This window comes from Urocampus carinirostris, chromosome 15 (assembly GCF_059441175.1).
Source record: "Urocampus carinirostris isolate Australia breed hairy pipefish chromosome 15, RoL_Ucar_1.0, whole genome shotgun sequence".
In the NCBI taxonomy this organism is placed as follows: Eukaryota; Metazoa; Chordata; class Actinopteri; order Syngnathiformes; family Syngnathidae; genus Urocampus; species Urocampus carinirostris.
The window spans coordinates 2,132,986-2,156,457 of NC_142363.1; the positions used below are offsets into that span (position 1 = coordinate 2,132,986).

The following is a 23,472-nucleotide window of genomic DNA, read 5'->3' on the forward strand; positions in this document are numbered from 1 at the left end:
CTCGTTTGATTTGTATTAACAATGAAATGGTGCTTGAGTGTAATGATAACTGGAAACAAATCTTTATTGGGTTAATACCTGGCCCTGAGCCCTTTTTGTATTTTCTGCCCCAGGTGCCCGACACCAGGGTGCGATGGTTTGGGACATACAACTGGTAACTACGCCTCTCACAGAAGGTACACAGCAGTCTTCACCTCAAAAACACACAATGATACAAAAATTCGACATTTTGACACTCAAATGTTGGATTTGGATTTTTCTGCAGCCTTTCAGGTTGTCCACGGGCCAGAAAAAGTGGGATAAAGATCATCCACAGTAAAGAGAACAAGGAAGACCAAGAGCCATTGAGGTAACATTAAGATAAAATCACTCATGAAAAAGTTGGCGCTAATATTCCTAAGGGAAAATTTGTGTTAAATTAACATTCCATGGATGTTTTTGGAAAGTATGAAGAAAACACAGTGTACCTGTTGAAAGTACCGTATTTTCCGCACTATAAGGCACACCTAAAAGTCTTAATTTTTTTCAAAAGCTGACCATGCGCCTTATAATACAGTGCGCCTTATATATGGCTCAATGGTGTGTCGCAAAGTCTTGCAACTAATGCAACAGCCGCCGACTAGATTTCCCCCCGAACGTGAAGTAGTCCGCGGTGTATGATGGGATTTATATACCGGCGTTTCATTGGCTAACCAATGTGTCAATCATCATGTGAATCGATCACTATTGGCTAAAGTTATTCGGAAGTAAAGGGGGCAGATCCTTTTTATCATTTACAGGCTCGGATAGGCTAAAGGGGCAAAACAAACCCTGCAATTGGCCGAAAAAGATGTGTCAATCATCAGTTGAATCGATCACTATTGGCTAAAGTTATTCGGAGGTAAAGGGGGCGGATCCTTTTTATCATTTACAGGCTTGCATAGGCTAAAGGGAAAAAACAAAGCCTGCAATTGGCCGAAAAAGATGAATGTGAATAGCAGGTTTGGTTGGTTGTCTAAGGCATAGAGAAAGCATGTTTTACTATTCTGTATTTGTAAGTATTTTATTCTCCTGGATTTACTACACTCACGGATATAAGAGGACCATGGTTGCACATTATTATTGAATACAACGACTTCGGTGAGCTACTCCAGCTATATATTTTCCCAGTGTCTTGTTTCAGAGTGATATCGATGTTTCTGTGATGGGTCTTTTTTTAAATTAAACTCAATTCAAGTGTTTATTGTCATATGCACAGCTCGGTAGCCTAGATGGTGGGGCGCCCGCTCCGAGACTGGGAGGTCGCTGGTTCAAGCCTCGGCCGAGTCATACCTAAGACTTACAACATTGGTACCCATTGCCTCCCTGCTTGGCGCTCGGCATTAAGGGTAGGAATTGGGGGGTTTGGTCACCTAATGACTCCCAACACAGCAGTTGGGTCTAAAAACCCGCCGCCGATCGAAGGCGACGAGTCACGTCGATAGCTTTGCGTGACAAAATGATTTCCGGTAGATATCATGTTGATGGTTGATACTGGCTGAATAATAATAAATATGGGAATATGGGAATATGAGTAAAGTTGCGAGCGAAAAAGAAAATAGAAACTAAGGAATGGTTGGCATTTCTTTAACTTCTTCCCAAGACTTTAACCTTCCGAATGATATTTGGAACGATGCATTTGAGTGACATCGTATGACACATATTTGCTTCTTTGCAAGCTTTCGGAATGTTAAGGGGGTAATAAGTTTGACTAAACTATCTGACTGTTTTGTCGACGTTCCCATTGTAGCGCCTTATAATCCGGTGCGCCTTATCTATGGAAGATATAGGACCAAAAAATATTTTTTTGGGGGTGCGCCCTATAACCCAGTGCGCCCTATAGTGCGGAAAATACGGTACACTCACTAATTTTCAATGAAATATCACACATTAACCAAATATTTGTTATATGTATTTATTTAAATCTCCCAAGCAGCAAATATGGCAAATAAAGATATAAAACATAGCTAATACTTCAAGCAGTGGTCTCAGACTCAATTGAAGTGAGTATCACCAGAGCTAGCACCTGAAAAGCAGAAGAAAACAGAATCAGATGAAAAAAATGCACTGTTCTCAAATATGTTTTAAAAATATGCTCCACAAAATAAGATCTGAAAATAAGAATTATCAATTATTAATGTGAAAAGAAAAAATATTTTTTTTTGTTTTTGTTTTTGTAAGTACCTGTAGTAGCAAGATTGCCGACATTGATGTCAGCTCCATCTAAGTGAGGTGGATATTATGTAAAATAAATGTGAATTTTTCCACGTGGATTTTTATTTCACGGTTCATGTATTTTTTTATATTTTGCAACTCAGTATTTTTTAATGAATTATACTATATTTTTCCCCCACAAGGAGGCGCTTAAAAGTATACGCTGTCCCTTTAGATTTTGATATAAGGCCTGGGGCCTCAAACTATCGCACTGACTTAAAGGGATACTCTGTGATATGTGACCACTAGATATCGCTGTGTTTTGTAATACAGTAGGAAAATCTGATACAAAGCACAAGGCAGAATACAAACTAAGGAGACGTAAAAGGTGACCAAAAAATCCCATTTTACTTTTCACTTTTTTTGCATGTGAGTTTTTGGGTACCCCTAGCAGCAGGAATGCGAACAATTACGTCAGGCAAATTTTTTGTTAAGATTAATGAAAATTTTGCAACCTAAGTTAATTTATTTTTCCTTATTATTTAAATCATGTTTTTGAAATATTTTTTTTTACCATTGGTGTTATACTAAATGGTTTCCCCCAAAAATGCTATTTAGGAACTATAAATTGGAGAAATTATAAACTGACATCAATTTAATGCAATGTTGATCAAAATGTTTTGAGATTTTTAGGTGTCAATATGAGTAGAGAAGTCATGGTATGTATTAGGAGTATTTGTCCTCACCTGTTATCGATAACTATTGTAAATTCCGGACTATAAAGCGCACCTGATTATAAGCCGCACCCACCACATTTTAAGAAGAAAACCGATTTTGTACTTACTCAAGCCGCACCTGTATATAAGCCGCATGCGCCCACATTAAACAAATGCAACACAAACACAAAATTAACCCAGACCCGACTTTAAGTCCCGCAATTGAAACTGAATGTCTGAATTACAGAAACTTGGTACTCCGCTGGTGACAATAGCGAAATATCAAACCATTAGTACTGACCGAAAAAGTTTTGCTCATGATTTCTCATGGTAAATCTGTGCTTTCTGTCTTGATAGAATTGAGGTATTGAGTTGTGATATTCTTATTTCTGGGGTGAAACTAATAATAGTGCTTGTATATCGCTCAGGTCTGAGCTCTTTTCATGCCAACGCCGCTATGCTCGAATATCTGAATTCTACTTTTGATACTAAATTGCAAATTCTACTTATGGGTGATTTTAACTTTCCTGACCTTCACCACAGTTTTCTTCAAAATCCTGATACTAATCTAACTTCAATGTTCAAAAATTTGGTTTCAAACGCTGTTTTTTTTCAACATGTCGATAAACCAACCAGGGGTTCCAACATATTGGATCTTGTGTTTTCTACTGACAGATATCTGATAAAAAACATTGACGTTGGGACGAGTTTCTCTACCAGTGATCACGATTCTGTTACTTTCCAACTCAACCTGGCTCTTAAAAAAGACACCACTGCTCAAAATTACATAAATTTTAAAGACTGTGAACTACTCGGCTTGAGATACTTTCTGTCCAGAGTCAACTGGTATCTCTTATTTGATAATTGTGGGAATATTGAAGAAATGTGGGCAATATTTAAATCTGTTGTTGACACCTTGATATCTGTATACGTACCCTCAGATTCTGTTACACCTCACGTCAACCGTGATATAGCTGAATTGCATAGGCGAAAGCAGTTTATTCACAAGCTTTATAAACGTGATCAGTTGGCATACTTGGAAAGTTATCAAGATACTTAAAGGAAACTGTGGAGGGCCATAAGGCGGGAAAGGGTGGCTGAGGAAAATAACGTTTTAGAGTCTAATAATACTAGTAAATTCTTTTCATACATCAACCGTAAACTAATTTCTAAGGCATCTACTCCCAACCTGAAGGCATCTGACGATACCGTTGCTTCTGATAATGTTGATAATGTCCGTATATTAAATGATCAGTATGCCAGTGTTTTTGGTCGTGACAATGGTGTTTCACCCGACTTTCCCGGCAGAACTTCAGCTGTTCTAAATTCTGTGGAACTTTCAAAAGAGTTAATTCATAAATACTTGATAAAACTTCCCAGCAAATTTTCAGCCGGCCCTGACAAATTTCCACATTTCTTGCTTAAAAAGCTAGCTGACTTTTTATGTGAACCACTATTTTACCTGTTTTCTAGATCTTTTGAGGATTCACAGCTGCCTGAGGACTGGCTTAGTGCTATTGTCATACCCACTTTTAAAGGGGGGAGCACAACAAGTGCAGCTAACTATAGACCAGTTAGCTTGACTAGCTGTGTCTGTAAAGTGTTTGAGAGAATTATTTCAGATCCCATATGGAAATTTATACAGGAGCACAATCTTTTTACGTTTGAGCAACATGGGTTTAGGTCTGGACATTCTACCATGACTAACTTGATAGCTCATTTGAATGATATTACCAGTATGATTTTCGTTCGCAATATTGTTAAAGTTAGTCATTAAAACTCTTTGGTGGCTGTATTACTCAAATAAAACACAGATATTAAGTTACAAAACTACTTCGTGGTAGCTGCTGTCCATGCTCACCTAGCCGTCTCTCTCGCCGAACAGACCTACCAAACGGTAGGCGTGGTTTATTATTCGTCAGTGAAAACAGGAAAAGGAACACACATGAGCACGACTTCACAATAAAAGAATATAAGATTGATAAACGTACAAAAGATGTAATTACACTGATGATTGAAACGTTACTTTGTGCGTGTGTGTGTGAGAAAGATTGTTTTTATATTTAGGAATATAAAAACAAGTTATTTTCATTGCATTGAATTATGAGAAATGCACATTCCCAAAACGGCCAAATTTACAAATATGGCTGGTCATGTTGTTTACTTAGACTTTTGCAAGGCTTTTGATAAAGTGTCTCATGTCAAGCTTTTACAAAAACTGAAATGTTATGGTATTAGTGGAAAATTGCTTGAATGGATAACTGCATACTTGTCAAATCGTAAACAATGCGTAAAAATTGACGATGTTCTTTCAGCGTGGGCAGAAGTTTGAAGTGGGGTACCGCAAGGCTCAGTACTAGGACCATTATTATTCCTGTTTTTTGTGAACGACCTACCCGAGGTCATTCAAAGTAGTGGAATCTCAATTTTTGCCAATGATGCTAAACTGTCGGCTTTCTTACCAAAAACCCAGGTTGCAGGAACAATTGATTCTCTTCAAAATTACATCAAATCAGTTTTTCTTTGGGCCGACCAGTGGCAACTGCAACTATCATCTCATAAATGCTTAGCACAGTCGTTTTTTCATGGTTCTGTTCCGCTGTATAGCATTAATGATCATGATTTGCATGTTGTTACTGAACATAAGGATCTGGGTGTCACTCTTACTTCAAACCTAAAGTTTATCACGCATATTGCCAAAATTACCAACAAAGCCAATAACGTAGCATCAAACATTTACAGAAATGTTTACAACAAGAACCCAGCATTCTTAGTTCGAATGTTTTGCGTCTATGTTAGACATAGACCATATAATAGCGTTGTGTGGAACCCTTACTTACTCAAAGACATCAATCTACTGGAAGGAGTTCAACGTCGGTATACGAAGCGGATAGCTGGGATGCACAATTTGTCATATCCGGAAAGACTACAAAGGCTGAACTTGGACTTTTTGGAGCTCCGCAGAATTCAATTTGATTTAATTTTTGTGTTCAAAGTACTACATGGAATGATCAATGTGCCCTTTGATCAATTTTTTGAGTTCTGTCGTGTTGATGGTTTACGTGGCCACAGATATAAGTTACAGGTGCCTAGACCTACCAGCATCTTGCATGGAAACTTTATTTCTTTCAGTATACCAAAAATTTGGAAATTTTTGCCTGACCGGGTTGTTAGTGCAAATTCGGTGCAAACTTTTAAGCAAAGGTTGGCAGAGATAGATTTTTCAAATTTTCTTAGGGGAGCATTAGTTTTGTGTCATGTTTTGATTAATGTATCCAACAATACTTTCAATAAACATTACATTATATGGCTCATTGAGTCAAAAAGGTTCCCAACCCCTGGTATAGACGTATTCCAGGATAAAATTTCCCGCATGTGATGAGCCCGAATTGCAGGTGCTACTTGCGAAAGGTGCAGTTTACCCATGTAAGTCAGTGCTGCGTTTACTGCACTTATGCAGAAGCGGCGGGAGAGAAGGGGGTGATTGGCAAGCACATATATATATATATATATATATATATATATATATATATATATATATATATATATATATATATTATATATATAACACAAACAACACACTTGGGCTGGTCTCAAACTAAATGTTTGCTTAGGGGGGTGATGCTCCACAAGTGTGACAGCAAGAGTGTTTGGCTGGCATTGAAGCATATATGGGTGTCACTACGTAGTGAAGGACACTTCATTAATTGTGGCGGAAAAGGGAGAATAGTGTATTTCACATCTGATTGACTGTTTTGAGGTTTGGGGTTCCAACTATTCTTCATAAAAACATGCATATTGCATGGAATAAACCCACTAAATCAGGCATGTCAGCGTAATTGACCTATTTCATGACGTATTTCAGTGACTGGTGACATCGTGAAGACACGACTTTATCAACGGTGCGACAGCCTGCCGGTTCAATGGATTGAACATTAAAAAAATACTATTGTTACATTGTGGTTATAAAAACCCCTTTTGTCAGTGGTTGAAATCTAGCAAGCATGTTTGCACAATGAACATGTTAAACACTTTCACTGATATTGCAGATTTGATCTCAAAGAGAAGAGCATTGTCTCTGTTGCAGCTGTGTATCTATTGGTTAGCACCCATTCCAATGTGAGCTCAAATGCAACTTAGAAAATGTTTAGATGGAAATAATCGGTTGCAAGGTCTCTGCGGAACGTGCACACAAGTAAGATGCAATGAAATTTGCTTCTATTGTTGTGTGAGGCGAACGTCCCTCGTGAACACAGCGCATAAATAGTCTGTTCTGTTTTTTAAGCACAAGAGAGCTTTCCTGCCATTTTAGAGATTGTGACAGACAGGTAGATATTAGTTGCATTTCACGACATGGAAGCACCCGTTCTACACGTCACATTAAAGTGTTAATCACCTAAATGCACATTAACATTCTTTCCATTCAAAATATTACCCTTGTTGTTTGAAAATGAAAGTCTGAATGTTGTCTTGGGAGAGGCTGCTGGGAACTTCCAACCCTTTTTATTACTTTAATCCCCAAATGAAAATGAAACTGTCAAAAAAAATGTTTAGTTAAATGACAGCTTGAAATTCCAGTACAATCTTTTTGTCTGATTACAATTTAACTGAATATGAGGGATGTTGGACGCAGCATTTTCAGTCACCGACACGGATACCATACACGGATACCACAAGTTCATTATATTCCTTGGTCTCTATAAAAAAAAGAGATTTTGAAAGGAAAACTGATAAGTTAAAAGTTTAGTAGACACTCAAAATAAGGAGATAAGACACTGAGGGATTTTGAACATGCAAAGAGAACAGGGGAGAGAGCCCAAATCTCTGAAAACAATTCTAACCTGAGATTCGCAGTTTTCGAAAGGGTTCTCCATTCGGGCCCCGGTGCTGTGAAACTGTTTAAATCCAGGCTTAAAACACACTTATATTCTATAGCTTAAGAATGACCTATATTTCATGTTGACAATATCTGCCTATTATTTGTTATTGCATCATCCGTTGCTGACTGGTCATCCTGGAAGGGGGATTACCTCATGGGCGGCCCCTTCTCAAGGTTTTAGGATAGGTGCAACGGAAAATAAAGCCTGAGAGTTCTTTGAACTCAGCATGGTATTGTTAAAGGTTGGAGTGCATAGTTTAAAGTGTCCACTGAAAGTTCTCATCTCATCTCATCTCATCAGCTGCACCGCTTTTTCTCAGTAGGGTCGCGGGGGTGCTGGAGCCCATCCCAGCAATCATCGGGCAGTGGGCAGGGGACACCCCGAACTGGTTGCCGGCCAATCGCAGGGCACACGGGGACAGACAACTCACTCGCTCAGTCACACCTAGGGACAATTTGGACCGGCCAATTCACCTGAAATGCATGTTTTTGGAATGTGGGAGGAAACCGGAGTGCCCGGAGGAAACCCACGCAAGCACGGGGAGAACATACAAACTCCGCACAGTAAGGCCGGGAGCTGGATTTGAACCCACGCAGGAGGTTCCCATGACCTCAGAACTGTGCCGCACACACGCTGACCACTGCGCCGCCATGTTGCACTTCCACCGAAAGTTGAAAGTTAAATATTTTCTCTACTAGGTATGTGTTAACAATCCCCAACTGAAATCGAAGAACCCATATGCTTTATTTGCCATTGCGCTCATCTGCTTTTATATCAGTTTTGTCAGGCCTGTTCTGAGCAGAACAAATCCCCAAAAAGATGAAAAAGGAAGAGTGTACTCGAGTGTATCTGAGAAATGAACGCAAACCATGTGTTTCTCTGCTGCCATTCCTGGGTTTAAGTTCATGATTGCTGGCTTAAGTTTACAAATGACGCACTCCACTTTAAAAGAACAGATAAACTTATCAAAAAAAAAATATATTCCCTAATATTGCAATTTGGTTAACGGCAATTCATTATGCTCTTAATTCAATGCTCACTATTGTTAAATGCATACAAGATAGACTTTCAAATTTCTGGCAAATTGGAGGTGTTTAGGTATGCATTATATTCCAGAAATACCGTACTTTTTTTAAAATTATTGAACATTTTTATTTGTTACACCTGATAAAAAAGCCTTAAAGGCTGCATGTGGCCTGCGGGCAGTACTTTGCCCTCCCCTGCTATCGTTGTACCATTGCATTAACATACTCTGCAAAATAATGTATGTACAAATATGAACCAATTATGTTTGATGTTGGCTCTGCAGGTGTCCTTTCCCCGGTTGTGATGGTCAAGGTCACGTGACAGGAAAGTACGCATCGCACAGAAGTGCATCGGGATGTCCCATTGCTGCTAAAAGACATAAAGACGGCTACCTAAACGGCATTCAGTTCACATGGAAGTCCGGCAAGACGGAGGGAATGTCCTGTCCCACGCCAGGCTGCGACGGATCGGGTCACGTCAGCGGCAGTTTCCTGACACATCGGAGGTAAACACTGCTCAACTGGGTAAAAAAGTGTATTCCGTGCCAACATTCAAGGGGAAACGAAAGTTCCAAAATCCATTAAAATCCCCTTAATCTTTTTATAAACTATGCAGTTATTAATGATGGAAAATAATCTTAACAGTAACAGTTAACACGAAGGCTCTCCCACTCCGATATTGTAATTGAATATTGGTAATTGGTATACCCAAATTTAAAAAAAAAAATGAAATTCAATTGTTGGTATTGTTAAAGGTTGGAGTGCATAGTTTAAAGTGTCCACTGAAAGTTCTCATCTCATCTCATCTCATTAGCGGCACCGCTTATCCTCAGTAGGGTCGCAGGAGTGCTGGAGCCCATCCCAGCAATCATCGGGCAGTGGGCAGGGGACACCCTGAACTGGTTGCCAGCCAATCGCAGGGCACACAGGGACAGACAACTTGCTCGCTCATTCACACCTAGGGACAATTTGGACCGGCCAATCCACCTGAAATGCATGTCTTTGGAATGTGGGAGAAAACAGGAAACACACAAGCACAAGGAAAACATACAAACTCCGCACAGGAAGTCCGGTAGCTGGATTTGAACCCACACAGGAGGTTCCCAAGACCTTAGAACTGTGCCTGCACACTCGCTAACCACTGCGCCGCTTGATATATATATATATGTATATATATATATATATATATATATATATATATATATATATATATATGTATATATATATATATATATATATATTTACGTATATATATGTATATATATGTATATATATATATATATGTATATATATATATATATATATATTTACGTATATATATGTATATATATGTATATATATATATATTTACGTATATATACATATATATATGTATATATATATACGTATATATATGTATGTATATATGTATGTATATATATATATGTATGTATATATGTATGTATATATATATGTATATATGTATGTATATATGTATGTACATACGTATATGTATACGTATATATATATATATATATATATATATATATATACAGTATATATACAGTATATAAATATGTATATATATATATATGTATATATGTATATATGTATGTATATTTGTATGTACGAATATAAGTTCAGGGTGTTCCCTGCCCACTGCCCGAAGATAGCTGGGATAGGCTCCAGCACCCCCGCGACCCTACTGAGGATAAGTGGTGCAGATAATGGATGGATGGATATACTACAACATCATCATTGACAGTATGTAGATGTATAATTCCTGGCCGTATCATTATTGGTTTGGTAACAATGTTTTTGCCTGCAATATCAGCATTACATGGCTACTAAATACTAGGGGTCTTCTGTAGTTTATAGGAAGTTAGGAAAAACCTACGAAAAACACAAAAATCTAAAAAACAAAAATCAAACGGTACTTATTTTTGTATTGACAATGTTGATTCTCACCTTGTTATTTATTTATGGTGCATCTCTTCCACCTGCTGAACACAGATATTTCTTTTTTGTAAACCAATTATGACTCTTTAAGGATACGACAAAAACATTTTCCAAATCTGAATATTTATTTAATGTATTTTAAACTACGATTAATAGTTTTCGGTTGGTCTGGTTTTCATCAAAAGTAAAAAGTTATATTTATACATCCAAAGTTTAAAAATATAAAAAAACAATTTTACAATGATGTAATATGTCAAATAATGTTTATGTAATCCCTCTTCTATTTACGGTTGCTTGGGAAATTTCCATTTTGTTCATTGAAAAAACATGAAATGCATGAACCGGACCTGACATATTGTCTGCCACCTTGCTGCTTAGGTACCCCAAAGAATCTTGTGAGAGGCTGGGTAAAAAAAAAATCTGAAAAGGGGGAAAAAGTTGTGTGGTTTGGTCATTTTGAGTTTCCCTAGTTTTTTTATTCTTCCTTGTGCTTTGTAGCACTTTTTTTCGGTGGCACTAAACATTACAGCGGCATATAGTGGTCAAATAATACACACTGTCCCTTTAACAGGCTTTGAAATATTTAAATGTCTGCTCTCTTCCTTTCTTCCTTAATTATTTTCCTTCCAAAGTTGTTTGTTTTAAGACATGAAAAAGCCCAAAATGACTCACAATACACCTTATGGTTTATTGTTTTTTTTTCCCAGTTTGTCCGGTTGTCCACGGGCCACTTCGGCAATGAGGAAAGCCAGGCTGTCTGGATTGAACATGCTCGCAATGAGGCAGCAACGCATCAACAACGGTATCAACAGGCTCGACACATACTCAGTTGTGAAAAATTACTGATGGGAGGGACACTGATCCTGAAGTAGCCTGCACATAAACCTCAGCTTTATTAACTGAGCGACATATCAAGCTGACACTTAACATTAGCCTTTTGCTGAATTCGAGATGTTCATTAATGCGGAGAGAAGATAATAATCCAAAGTAGTCTGAGATCCTTTCTTCTTTTAATTGACTAAACTGATCCATGTCAAATATTTCATAGCGATGAAGACGGCATTTCATATTGCCCTTCATAATTTATGGCGACAGAGTTTTAATGTGTCGTTTTAACGATCCCTCTCAACTATGAAGCCTGCTTTCACATTTTAGACTACACAAACAATGACTTGTAGTTTTGACCACGTCCACTGGATGTCACCTTTCGCAAAGCAAACCACCCACTGTAGCTGTATTTGCTGACTAGTATTAATCAACCAGATAACATCTAGGAAACCCATTTCAATGTTGTTTTATTTAATGATGTTCTCCTTGGCTTTAATCCCTGAAGCGTGTGCCGAGTATTTGAGATAAGTGCTTCATAAACCGCAGTTTGAGATGTGTGTTGGTGACGTATGCAGTGACGCTTGAAGCCCCGCGCTTTTTAAGGCAATTCGATAAATATATAATTGCACCTTGGTGTTTTTGCAGTTTAATGAAGCTTTATGTTGTTATTTTTACAATTCATATCAAACAGGCTGCCCTTTGAGCTAATTATTACCAACAAGTAGCTCTCACCAATTAAAAAATAAATCAAAGTTTACATGAAATACCTCATAAAGAACATTGACACATTTTTAAAAACGCATGTCTAGAGCTAATCGTGCAGCTGAAATAGATGGTATACTGAAAAAGATTGGTGCTTGACTTGACTTTAGCTTCTTTCTATATAGATATAAAATCTAAGAGCAAAGTTCCCATATTCACTTAAACATTTAAAAAAAAAAACTTTAAATCATTAAATCAATCATTTAAATTGGTGTTTGTATGCTATTTTTCATCACTTTACAGTCTGCCTGAGTTTCCTTGACTTAAATAGACTAAAGTCGAAATGAATTCAATTTTTTTTTAACAATTGTGCAATTGATAAACACTACAAGAGATTTATTGGTGGTAAAGGGAAAATATTGAGGAAAAAATACCTCTATATTGATTTTTATAATCAAATCTTACATCCATGAATCATTCTTTAATTGTGAGCCTCCAAAATGACCCTCAGCCCTCCAGCTAAGGCACACTTTTTATGCTATTGATTTGGCCTCCATGAAAATGTTTTTTCTACCATGTGGCCTCGAGCTAAAATAAGTTTGACACAAGGCCGTGTTTTGTGATTACTGTATTTTCAGGTCAATAAGTCACACTATGCTAAAAAGCGCACCATTAACCACACACCAATATTGATTAACCTTTTTTCCATTAATTCCATTCTGTTTTATTTACTATTGTGGCCCCAGTGAGTTTTTTTTTCCATGTGGCCCCCGACCTAAAATTAGTTTGACACCCCTATTTTAGACCTAATGCATTACTTTCAACTCCGCAGGCTTGAATACAGAAGAGGAGCTCAAACATCTGGATGATGAAATCAAAGATTTGAGTGACTCCAATTCACAAGTGGAGGCTGACATGATCAAACTCAGGACTCAGGTGAGGCTTTGAAACATCTGCTTCGAGTTTGCCCTAGCTGCAAGTCACCCGTGTTTTTCTGCTCTCCTCAGATCACCACAATGGAGTCCAACTTGAAGTCCATGGAGGAGGAAAACAAGGTGATTGAACAGCAAAATGACTCTCTCCTGCATGAGCTGGCCAACCTCAGCCAGTCACTGGTTAACAGTTTAGCTAATGCCCAGCTCCCCCATATGGTAAGGGCCCCAAGGAGCATACTTACCAACACTCCCACTTTACGTGTTAGACTACAGCTTTTCTTCTCTTAAGCTCATCCCAAATCTTTTACCCTAAGCAGGCCGCCGGACTTTTCATAAACAAATACGTGTCTTTACAATGTCAACAGTCACTGAAAGACGTCATGCCATATCACTGGAAAGCTTAAACTTTTGGGATTTAAAATTTGCTGAATATTTCAAAATGTATTCATCATGGAAACATCACAATCAGTCTGAAAGGGGATACTGGAAAACTAAAATCTCAACGTTTACATCGTCTGGCATCATCAAAATATTTTATTGTCCGCACAAATGGCTTTGTTACATCTGGGACAATCCAGAGAATCCAACCTTGTAAAATATTGACTCCAAAATACGCAATAATACAGACAGTTAAAAACAATTCCACCTAAAAGCATGTCTGCTTTGGAAAAAAATGCAATTTTCTCTCTTTTTTTCTCTTAATTTTACATTTTTTTTCTTTTTTTGCCCTTTTTTTTTCTCGAATTTTACTTTTTGTCTTATTTCTTTTTTTCATTTTTCCTTTTTTCATTTTTTATACTTTTGTCTTTTTTTTCTTTACTTTTTCTATTTTAATTTTTTTTTTTAATTTTCGTATTTCTCTTCTTTTAAACAGTAATAAGGTGTGTGGTGTATGGTCACTTTGAATCTCTGTAATTTTTCTTCTTGCGTTATGCTTTTATCTCTTATTTTCTGTGGCATGACAAAATACAGAAACATCTAGTGGGAAAATAACACACACTGTCCCCATAACCCCTACATAACAGGTAGGGGGGTCCTCAAAAAATTATCCTGAGGGCATTAATTGACCCCCAGGCCACAAGTTTGAAACCCCTATTTTCAGTTTACAGGAAAAAATAAGGATGCATGCGCAACGCATTGACTTTGACTGTAGATACTCTGTCGTAAATGTCTCTTATTTTTCTCGAAATGATTTATACATGTACATAAAACATTTGAGTGGTGTTAAATTAATTACGTTTAGAGGACAAACCTGAAAATCAAGGGGATTTCACTTATTATCATACTCTTATGCTCCTTTTCCAGAATGCACATTAAAATCTTGTTTTTTTTCTCTACAAAATCATTTTTTTTGTCCTGTGAGACAATTACAATTTTAGCTCTCAGCTTCTTTTAGGGTAAATTTGTTACTTCTGATTGAACTGCATGAACTAATGGATGTATTTTACATCTGGGAACAAACCGATCTAAATCTTAATTTTGTTTTTTCAAATGAGACTATGTATGTATGTGTGACTTTATAAATCAACCTAAAAAGACACATTCATAGTAAATGATTTAAAAGTCAGTAGGAAGTTATGTATGATTTCAATACTATATAAATGTTATTGAATTGATGAAAAAATAAATGAATCCTGATTCAGAAGGTTATTCATTTTCTTTATATAGTGAATTTTTTAAAAATTTTAAAAACTTTGAGTCTCCACTGTTTTTCAAATATACATTTGACTAACAGAATTTTTTTCATAGTATACCAGTATATGAATAATTATTTTTTTTTTACCACTAGGAGGTGCTGTCCCTTTTGCGTTTTGGTCACTTTGAGTCTCCGCTGTTTGTATAGTCCCTTGTGATTTTTATTATTCATTTTCAGTTGCACTACACAATACATTGATGCCTAGTGGTCAAATTTTACACATTGCCCCTTTAAATAAACTAAAAAACACCGCTGCATTAAAAAAAATAATAGTCAGTTTTTAATCCCTTTGTGAAGTTTTTATGTCTTACAAAAAGAAATTATGAGTTACAAAAAAATTATAAAAATGAAATAAGTATAAGAATAATGTATACTTGTTATTATAATCTTATTATAATTTAATTAGAAATCATAATTAATAATAAAAATAATAAATATGTATTCTTAATGATAATTCAAAAATAATATTTGAAAAATAAAATTAAATAATTGATAATGTTCTAAATAATATATATTATAACAAATAAAAAGGAAATCATTGAATGGATTTTTATTAAAACAATCATTGAAAAAAATCAAAATGAAGAAGCCAAATGCAAAATAAGTCACTTTAAATGCCACCTCACATTCAGGTGATTTTATTTTAATGACTGTTTTCCAGTTAAAAATAGATTTTTAAAAATTATTCTCCCAACATGGTGGATGAGTGGTTTGCACGTCCGCGGCACAGTTCTGAGGTCATGGGATCAAATGTTCCCCCAATCATACTTTCTCTAAAAAATAAAGCAGAGCCCCGTGCATTTAAATACAAATTAAATATGCTTTTTTTCAAATATGCATTTGACTAACAGAATTTTTTTCATAGTATATATGAATCTTTTTTTTTACCACTAGGAGGTGCTGTCCCTTTTGCGTTTTGGTCACTTTGAGTCTCCGCTGTTTGTATAGTCCCTTGTGATTTTTATTATTCCTTTTCAGTTGCTCTACACAATACATTGATGTCTCGTGGTCAAATTTTACACATTGCCCCTTTAAATAAACAAAAAAACACCGCTGCATGAAAAAATAATAGTCAGTTTTTAATCCCTTTGTGAAGTTTTTATGTCTTGGAAAAATAAATTATCTCATCTCATCAGCCGTACTGCTTATCCTCATTAGGGTCGCGGGGGGGCTGGAGCCCATCCCAGCCATCTCCGGGCAGTGGGCAGGGTACACCCTGAACTGGTTGCCAGCCAATCGCAGGGCACACAGGGACAGACAACTCATTCGCCCATTCACACCTAGGGACAATTTGGACCGGCCAATTGACCTGAAATGCATGTTTTTGGAACGTGGGAGGAAACCGGAGTGCCCGGAGGAAACCCACGCTAGCACGGGGAGAACATACAAACTCCGAAGTCTGGAGCTGGATTTGAACCCACTATAGGTTCCCATGACATGAACTGTGCCGCACAAGCGCTAACCACTGCGCCACCGTGCTGCCCTATACAGGGAGTGCAGAATTATTAGGCAAGTTGTATTTTTGAGGATTAATTTTATTATTGAACAACAACCATGTTCTTAATGAACCCAAAAGTCTCATTAATATCAAAGCTGAATATTTTGGAAGTTGGAGTGGGGCTTTTTTAGTTTTAGCTATTTTAGGAGGATATCTGTGTGTGCAGGTGACTATTACTGTGCATAATTATTAGGCAACTTAACAAAAAACAAATGTATACCCATTTCAATTATTTATTTTCATCAGGGAAACCAATATAACAGCTCAACATTCACAAATATACATTTCTGACATTCAAAAACAAAACAAAAACAAATCAGTGACCAATAAAGCCACCTTTCTTTGCAAGGACACTCAAAAGCCTGCCATCCATGGATTCTGTCAGTGCTTTGATCTGTTCACGATCAACATTGCGTGCAGCAGCAACCACAGCCTCCCAGACACTGTTCAGAGAGGTGTACTGTTTTCCGTCCTTGTAAATCTCACATTTGATGAGGGACCACAGGTTCTCTATGGGGTTCAGATCAGGTGAACAAGGAGGCCATGTCATTAGTTTTTCTTCTTTTAGACCCTTTCTTGCCAGCCACGCTGTGGAGTACTTGGATGCGTGTGATGGAGCGTTGTCCTGCATGAAAATCATGTTTTTCTTGAAGGATGCGGACTTCTTCCTGTACCACTGCTTGAAGAAGGTGTCTTCCAGAAACTGGCAGTAGGACTGGGAGTTGAGCTTGAGTCCATCCTCAACCCGAAAAGGCCCCACAAGCTCATCTTTGATGATACCAGTACCCCACCTCCACCTTGCTGGCGTCTGAGGCGGACTGGAGCTCTCTGCCCTTTACCGATCCAGCCACGGGCCCATCCATCTGGCCCATCAAGACTCACTCTCATTTCATCAGTCCATAAAACCTTAGAAAAATCCGTCTTGAGATTTTTCTTGGCCCAGTCTTGACGTTTCAGCTTGTGTGTCTTGTTCAGTGGTGGTCGTTTTTCAGCCTTTCTTACCTTGGCCATGTCTCTGAGTATTGCACACCTTGTGCTTTTGGGCACTCCAGTGATGTTGCAGCTGTGAAATATGGCAAAACTGGTGGCAAGTGGCATCTTGGCAGTTGTACGCTTGACTTTTCTCAGTTCATGGGCAGTTATTTTACGCCTTGGTTTTTCTACACGCTTCTTGCGACCCTGTTGACTATTTTGAATGTAACGCTTAATTGTTCGATGATCACGCTTCAGAAGCTTGGCAATTTTAAGAGTGCTGCATCCCTCTGCAAGATATCTCACTATTTTTGACTTTTCAGAGCCTGTCAAGTCCCTCTTATGACCCATTTTGCCAAAGGAAAGGAAGTTGCCTAATAATTATGCACACCTGATATAGGGTGTTGATGTCATTAGACCACACCCCTTCTCATTACAGAGATGCACATCACCTGATATGCTTAATTGGTAGTAGGCTTTCGAGCCTATACAGCTTGGAGTAAGACAACATGCATAAAGAGGATGATGTGGTCAAAATACTCATTTGCCTAATAATTCTGCACTCCCTGTATATATATATATATATATATATATATATATATATATATATATATATACATACATACATACATACATACATATATATATATATATATATATATATATATATGTATATATGTATGTATGTATGTATGTATGTATGTATGTATGTATGTATGTATGTATGTATGTAACCGCGGTGTACGTGTCCCACCAAAGATCCACATTATTATGAGTTACAAAAAAATTATAAAAATGAAATAAGTATAAAAATACTGTATACCGGTACTTGTTATTATAATGTTATTATAATTTACTTAGAAATCATAATAAAAATAATATATATGTATTCTTAATGATAATTCAATAATAATATTTGAAAAATAAAATTAAATAATTGATAATGTTCTAAATAATATATATAATAACAAATAAAAAGGAAATCATTGAATGGATTTTTATTAAAAGTATAAAAAATATACAAGTTATAAAAATAACTATGCTTACGTACCATCTCACTTAATTACTAAATTGCTTCGCTTAATAAAATAAGAAATTCCACCCTGATATCTTACAAGATTCATAGTGCTTTTAAACAATACTTTTTGATTATACTACACAATAAAGGGACATGTAAACAAATAATCCACACTTTCCTTTTAGGATACAAATCAAGCTATGAAATGTATTCAATCACATTCGTTTATTTTTGTAAAATTGATTATTGTTCCTTGAAATGTCCCGAAATGAAAAATGTATCCATACAGAATACATTATACCGTTAGTTGATGGAATTTGGTTAAAAATGCAATTGTGTGGATATGTTTTCAACCATAATTAAGTCCCCATTTATCTCCACAGAAATCGTTGGCACACAAAGAACCTCTTCATCGAAATAATAGCTGCCTACAGCTGCACCAGCAAGTAAGTCAAACTAAATCAGTCAAACAAATCCAGACTTGAACCATCAACCACGCATATGCTGGTATATATGTATGTATGTATACATGTATGCATATATGTATGTATGTATGTATGTATGTATGTATGTATGTATGTGAGGCTCCCATGTTGCCACTCTTCAGAGAAGATGCAAAGAGGAGAACAACATGCAACTGTTCGCCTTAAATACCCTTTCTCACGATTGGCTTCACCTGTGTATGTAGGTCAAAGGTCAATGAGCTTACCAAACTAATTTTGTGTTACAATAATTAGTGCTAAAGTTATTCAAATCGATAAAACAACAAGGGTGCCCAAATTTATGAACCTGCCTCCTTTTGTTCAAGTAATTATTGCACACTTTCTCTAAATCCTATGAACTTCATTTCACTTCCCAGATTTCACTGTGTTTGTCTGCTATATGATATATTTAACTGAAATTGCTGATCTGAACAACTAATGATTTATGAAGAAATATCTTGAAAATGATCAGGGGTGCCCAAATTTTTGCATATGACTATATATTATACAAAAAGTAAGATCAAAGATAAAAAAATAAATGAAGTTGTAATAAGTAAATATAATCTCTCTCAATCTCTCTCTCACAATCTCTCTCTCTCTCTCTTCTCTTTTCTCTTTTCTCTCTTCTCTTTTCTCTCTTCTCTCTTTTCTCTCTCTTTGTCCCTTCCCTAGTCCAAGGTACACTGACTTTTTAATCCTGCAAATGGCTGCTGGGCTGCGTTTTTAAAAGCCTTGATCTACCGGGATGTGTTCCTCATCTTCCGTGTTGTCATTGTCCCACCAGGATCCCATTGAACAGAACTTTGACGCCTACGTGACCTCCTTAACGGACATGTACGCAACTCAAGACCAGTACCACAGTCCGGAGAACAAAGCCTTGTTGGACAACATCAAGCAGGCGGTGCAGGGCATCCAAGTGTAAACATCTGTTCCATCACTTGCTGTAAAATATAATGTACAGTGTTAAATATTCCGAATACTTTAAGGAAAAGAGGCATAATGCTTAGCAAGAGACATACAACGATTTTGTTTCCTTTCGGGGAAAGTAGGGGTGCGTTCTTGATGGAAGAATACAAAAGCCTCCTCTGCAAAATACTTTTTGTGGACATTTTGTACGTTTTCATATAAGCAGTGTCACGTCATGTTTCTAGCTGCTTACATATGCACATGTTAATATACGCTAAGCTCATATTGACGGAAACTGAGTTTGTTTTATTGCTTGACCCCAGAGCATTTAAAATTGAAAAAAAAACGGAGCTGGACAGGGATTAAAAAGGAAAAATATACAAGAACATTTAAATTATTATAGGGTTTTTATTTGTCATTTTTATTGCCTTGCTTGTGGTGTGTTTAAAGGGACAGTGTGTATCATTTGACCACTAGATGCTTTGTGCGTTGCGACCACAAACAAGTGCTTAAAACCACAAGGAAGAATACAACCCACAAAGAGTCAAAGTGACCGATATGCACTATTTTTCTTCTCATTTTTTGACCCTCCTTTTTGAGTTTCTGGGTCTACCCTTTGAAGCAAGATGGCTGACAACTATGTTAACTTCCTTTAGGTGTGGCTCATCTTATGTAAAATAATTGCAGATTTTCTCAACCTATGAGTATTTTAAAAATGCATGTCTTTTTGCTTATTATTTAACTCAATATTGTTATTTAAATGAATTAAATAGTTGTAGCACTGGTGCTAAATAATACACACTGCCCCTTAAGGGGAAGATCTGACTTGCAATGGATTACAATTTTTAAAGTGCTTGAAAAATACTTTCCTTTTTTACTGAAAAAACTGAAGTTGAGGTGATATGTGATTGGTGCTGTAAATGAATCACAAGGTATGGGACAGAGGACTGATTGTATGAATGTACGTATGAGCAGTTATATTGTAAACATCATTACACGGAAACCCAACGGTGGCAATCCCGTAATATTTACGAGACTAAATTAATTCACAAACCATTCTCCTATCAAAATCCAAAACTGTGTTGCTCAAATCAAATATCAGCAATATTCAAAGTGAATCAGTTAGGAGATACAATCTGCAAAAGAAAAAGAAAACAGGAGGAATATGCAATTTCTTGTTTATAAACAAAGCGGGGCAACACTTTTTAATATAGCTATTGTAACATAGTGATTTTATACAAGTCTTTTAATATGAGAACGTTTTTTAAAACAACGTAGGAGGAATCTGATTGTTGTCAAAGTGACTTTTCTTTTTACCTGGTATATCTTGCAAAGGGACACCTTCGTTTCCATGTTCTGATGTTCTGACGGAACTCAAAGCAGTACCCGAGAGACGGAAATTTAAAAAAAAAATGAGTTTTTTTAAAGAATATTTATAGGCAGCGGGACTTACAGGGTCACTGTCCCCAATGTATTTGCCAGTCGACTATTTGCACTTGTCCTTGAAGATATTATACTGGCGACGTGCAATTTTCCAGGACGCCGATTGGAACACAACTGCTTGGAGCCACTGTGTGGAGAAAGTCAAAGTACAACTGTGAAAAAAAGGACAAATGGGGAGGACGATCATTATAACCACAGAAGTTGTACTGTAGGCTGTTGTATAATAAAAAAAAACATGATCAATGTTCATTTTTTACTATGTTTTAGGAAGAGGAAGTTATCCCCCAACAGCACTTTATATCTAATCATTGTACAAAGGAATTAAGTAATCAATCAATTTAAGGTTTTAGAAAAAAAAAAGAAAACTAAGGCATGAGATGGGACTGGAATCCCATCCGACGAACTTTGCCGTATGCTCTTATCCATAACTGCATTCGCCTGTATCCCACGGCATCGTGTCTGCAGCTTTTTTGCCAATAGTGACGCTTCAGTAGAGTAAATGCAAGTTCTCCAAAACAATTGTCATTATCGATCAAAAACATGAAAAAGGGAATATCTAAGCACAAACTGAGGTGAATAACATATCCGAAAAGTTATCTGTGACTTTGAGGGAGCGAAAAAACATATTTACAATAATGACTTTTCTTCTTTCTTCTTCTTAAATTGTGAGACCATCAGATTTTTTTACTTTATTTGCACCGTTCCAATTTGAGATGGAATTTCAATGACCATGAACAAAGACTGGATTTTGTATAAACTATTGTGCTCTCTGTGGAACTGAAGTTTGATTTATTTTTGTACGACACAGCATGGATTTGTTGACATTTTAATTTTGCTATAAATGTGTGAAATCACAAGTTGCTGTGATATTTCATTTATAAATTGTGAACTTTGTACAATTTTTTGTCATGCTGGATGTTGACACATCTTACTCGAATAAAGAAAAATGTGTTGCCAGAAGCCAGAAAATTGCCTTTTGTTTTGTTTTTTATAGATGGATGGATGGACGGATAGACAGACAGGCGGGCGGACGGACAGACAGAGAGAGGATGGATAAATAGAGAATGTCACAAAAGTGAGTACACTTCTGCAGAAATTTCATCATTATGTTTAATTGAACAACACTGAAGAAACATCACTTTGACACAATGAAAGGTAGTCCGTGTAAAGCTTATATAGCAGTGTAGAAATCCGTTCACCCTCAAAAAACTCAAAATATGAATATAGCCACTAGTAGCTAAACCCCTGGTAACAAAAGTGAGTGCTTCCTAAAGGTAAAGTTCCTAAGCTTTGTGTGGCCAAAATGATTTTGCATAACCAACTTAATCCTCCTGGCCATGTATTTCACCACAGCCTCACAAATTGCCACTGGAATAATCTTCCACTCCTCCATGATAACATGACAGAGGAAGAATTGAGATCTTGTGCTTCTCCACCTTCCGCTAACAGATGCCCTAAAGATTTTCTATTGGGTTTAGATATGGAGACATTTTTGGCAAGGTTATCCCCTTTACCCTTAGCCCCTTTACAAAAGCGTTATTCATCCTTGAAGTGTCTTTGGGGTCATAGTCTGGCAAAAACATTGCCCAGCGACCCAGTTTCTGAGGGAGGGGATCATTCCTTGCTCACGCATTTCACAAAACATGCTTGAGATCATGTTTTCCTCAATGAAATGCAACCCCCAGAACTGCAGTTGCAGCATCAAACCATGACATCCCCAACACCATGCTTGACTTTAGGCATGACACAAACATGTTTGTAATCCTCACCTGGTTTCCACCACACATGCTACACACCATCTGAGACAAATAAATGTGTCTCATCAGACCAGAGGATACCTTTCCAGTAAGCCATGGCCTTTGTTTACATACTTTTAATTGTGTCGAAGTGATGTTTCTTCTGTGATGTTCCAATAAACATTATGATAAAATATCTGCAGAAATGTGAGGGGTGTACTCGCTTTTGTGACATACTGTGGATAGATGGTTGGTAGAACGTTAAATTAAGAAATGCCTATATTACTTTTTGTTTTTTCTTTAATTCTATGCTGTTAAGTCATTAGTGTATAAACAACAGACTAATCTGTAAAATAAGGAGATTGTTTGTTGGAATGAGGCTGTGTAAGCCACTTTGCTTAAATCTACAGTGCATCTGGAAAGTATTCACAGCGCTTCACTTTTTCCACATTTTGTTATGTTACAGCCTCAATCCAAATTGTATTAATTTAATCTCTTATCTCAAAATTCTACACAAAATACTCC

At 36.8% G+C, this 23,472-nt stretch overlaps 1 protein-coding gene across 6 annotated transcripts in view; it reads left to right on the top strand.

The window, feature by feature from the left end:
- myt1lb (myelin transcription factor 1-like, b) overlaps positions 1 to 22,180 on the top strand; it is a 249,930-nt gene extending 227,750 nt beyond the window's left edge. For 5 of the 6 annotated variants that reach the window (XM_088353855.1, XM_088353850.1, XM_088353854.1 and 2 more), the window contains 8 exons: positions 114 to 176; positions 266 to 349; positions 9,078 to 9,299; positions 11,439 to 11,533; positions 13,094 to 13,197; positions 13,269 to 13,412; positions 18,764 to 18,826; positions 19,647 to 22,180. In XM_088353855.1, coding sequence (XP_088209981.1) covers positions 114 to 176; positions 266 to 349; positions 9,078 to 9,299; positions 11,439 to 11,533; positions 13,094 to 13,197; positions 13,269 to 13,412; positions 18,764 to 18,826; positions 19,647 to 19,784 — 913 coding nt within the window. In that variant the 3' untranslated portion in view covers positions 19,785 to 22,180. The remainder of the gene's footprint in view (positions 1 to 113; positions 177 to 265; positions 350 to 9,077; positions 9,300 to 11,438; positions 11,534 to 13,093; positions 13,198 to 13,268; positions 13,413 to 18,763; positions 18,827 to 19,646) is intronic. The other variant, XM_088353852.1, reaches the window with a different exon arrangement.
- Positions 22,181 to 23,472: the final 1,292 nt, after the last annotated feature.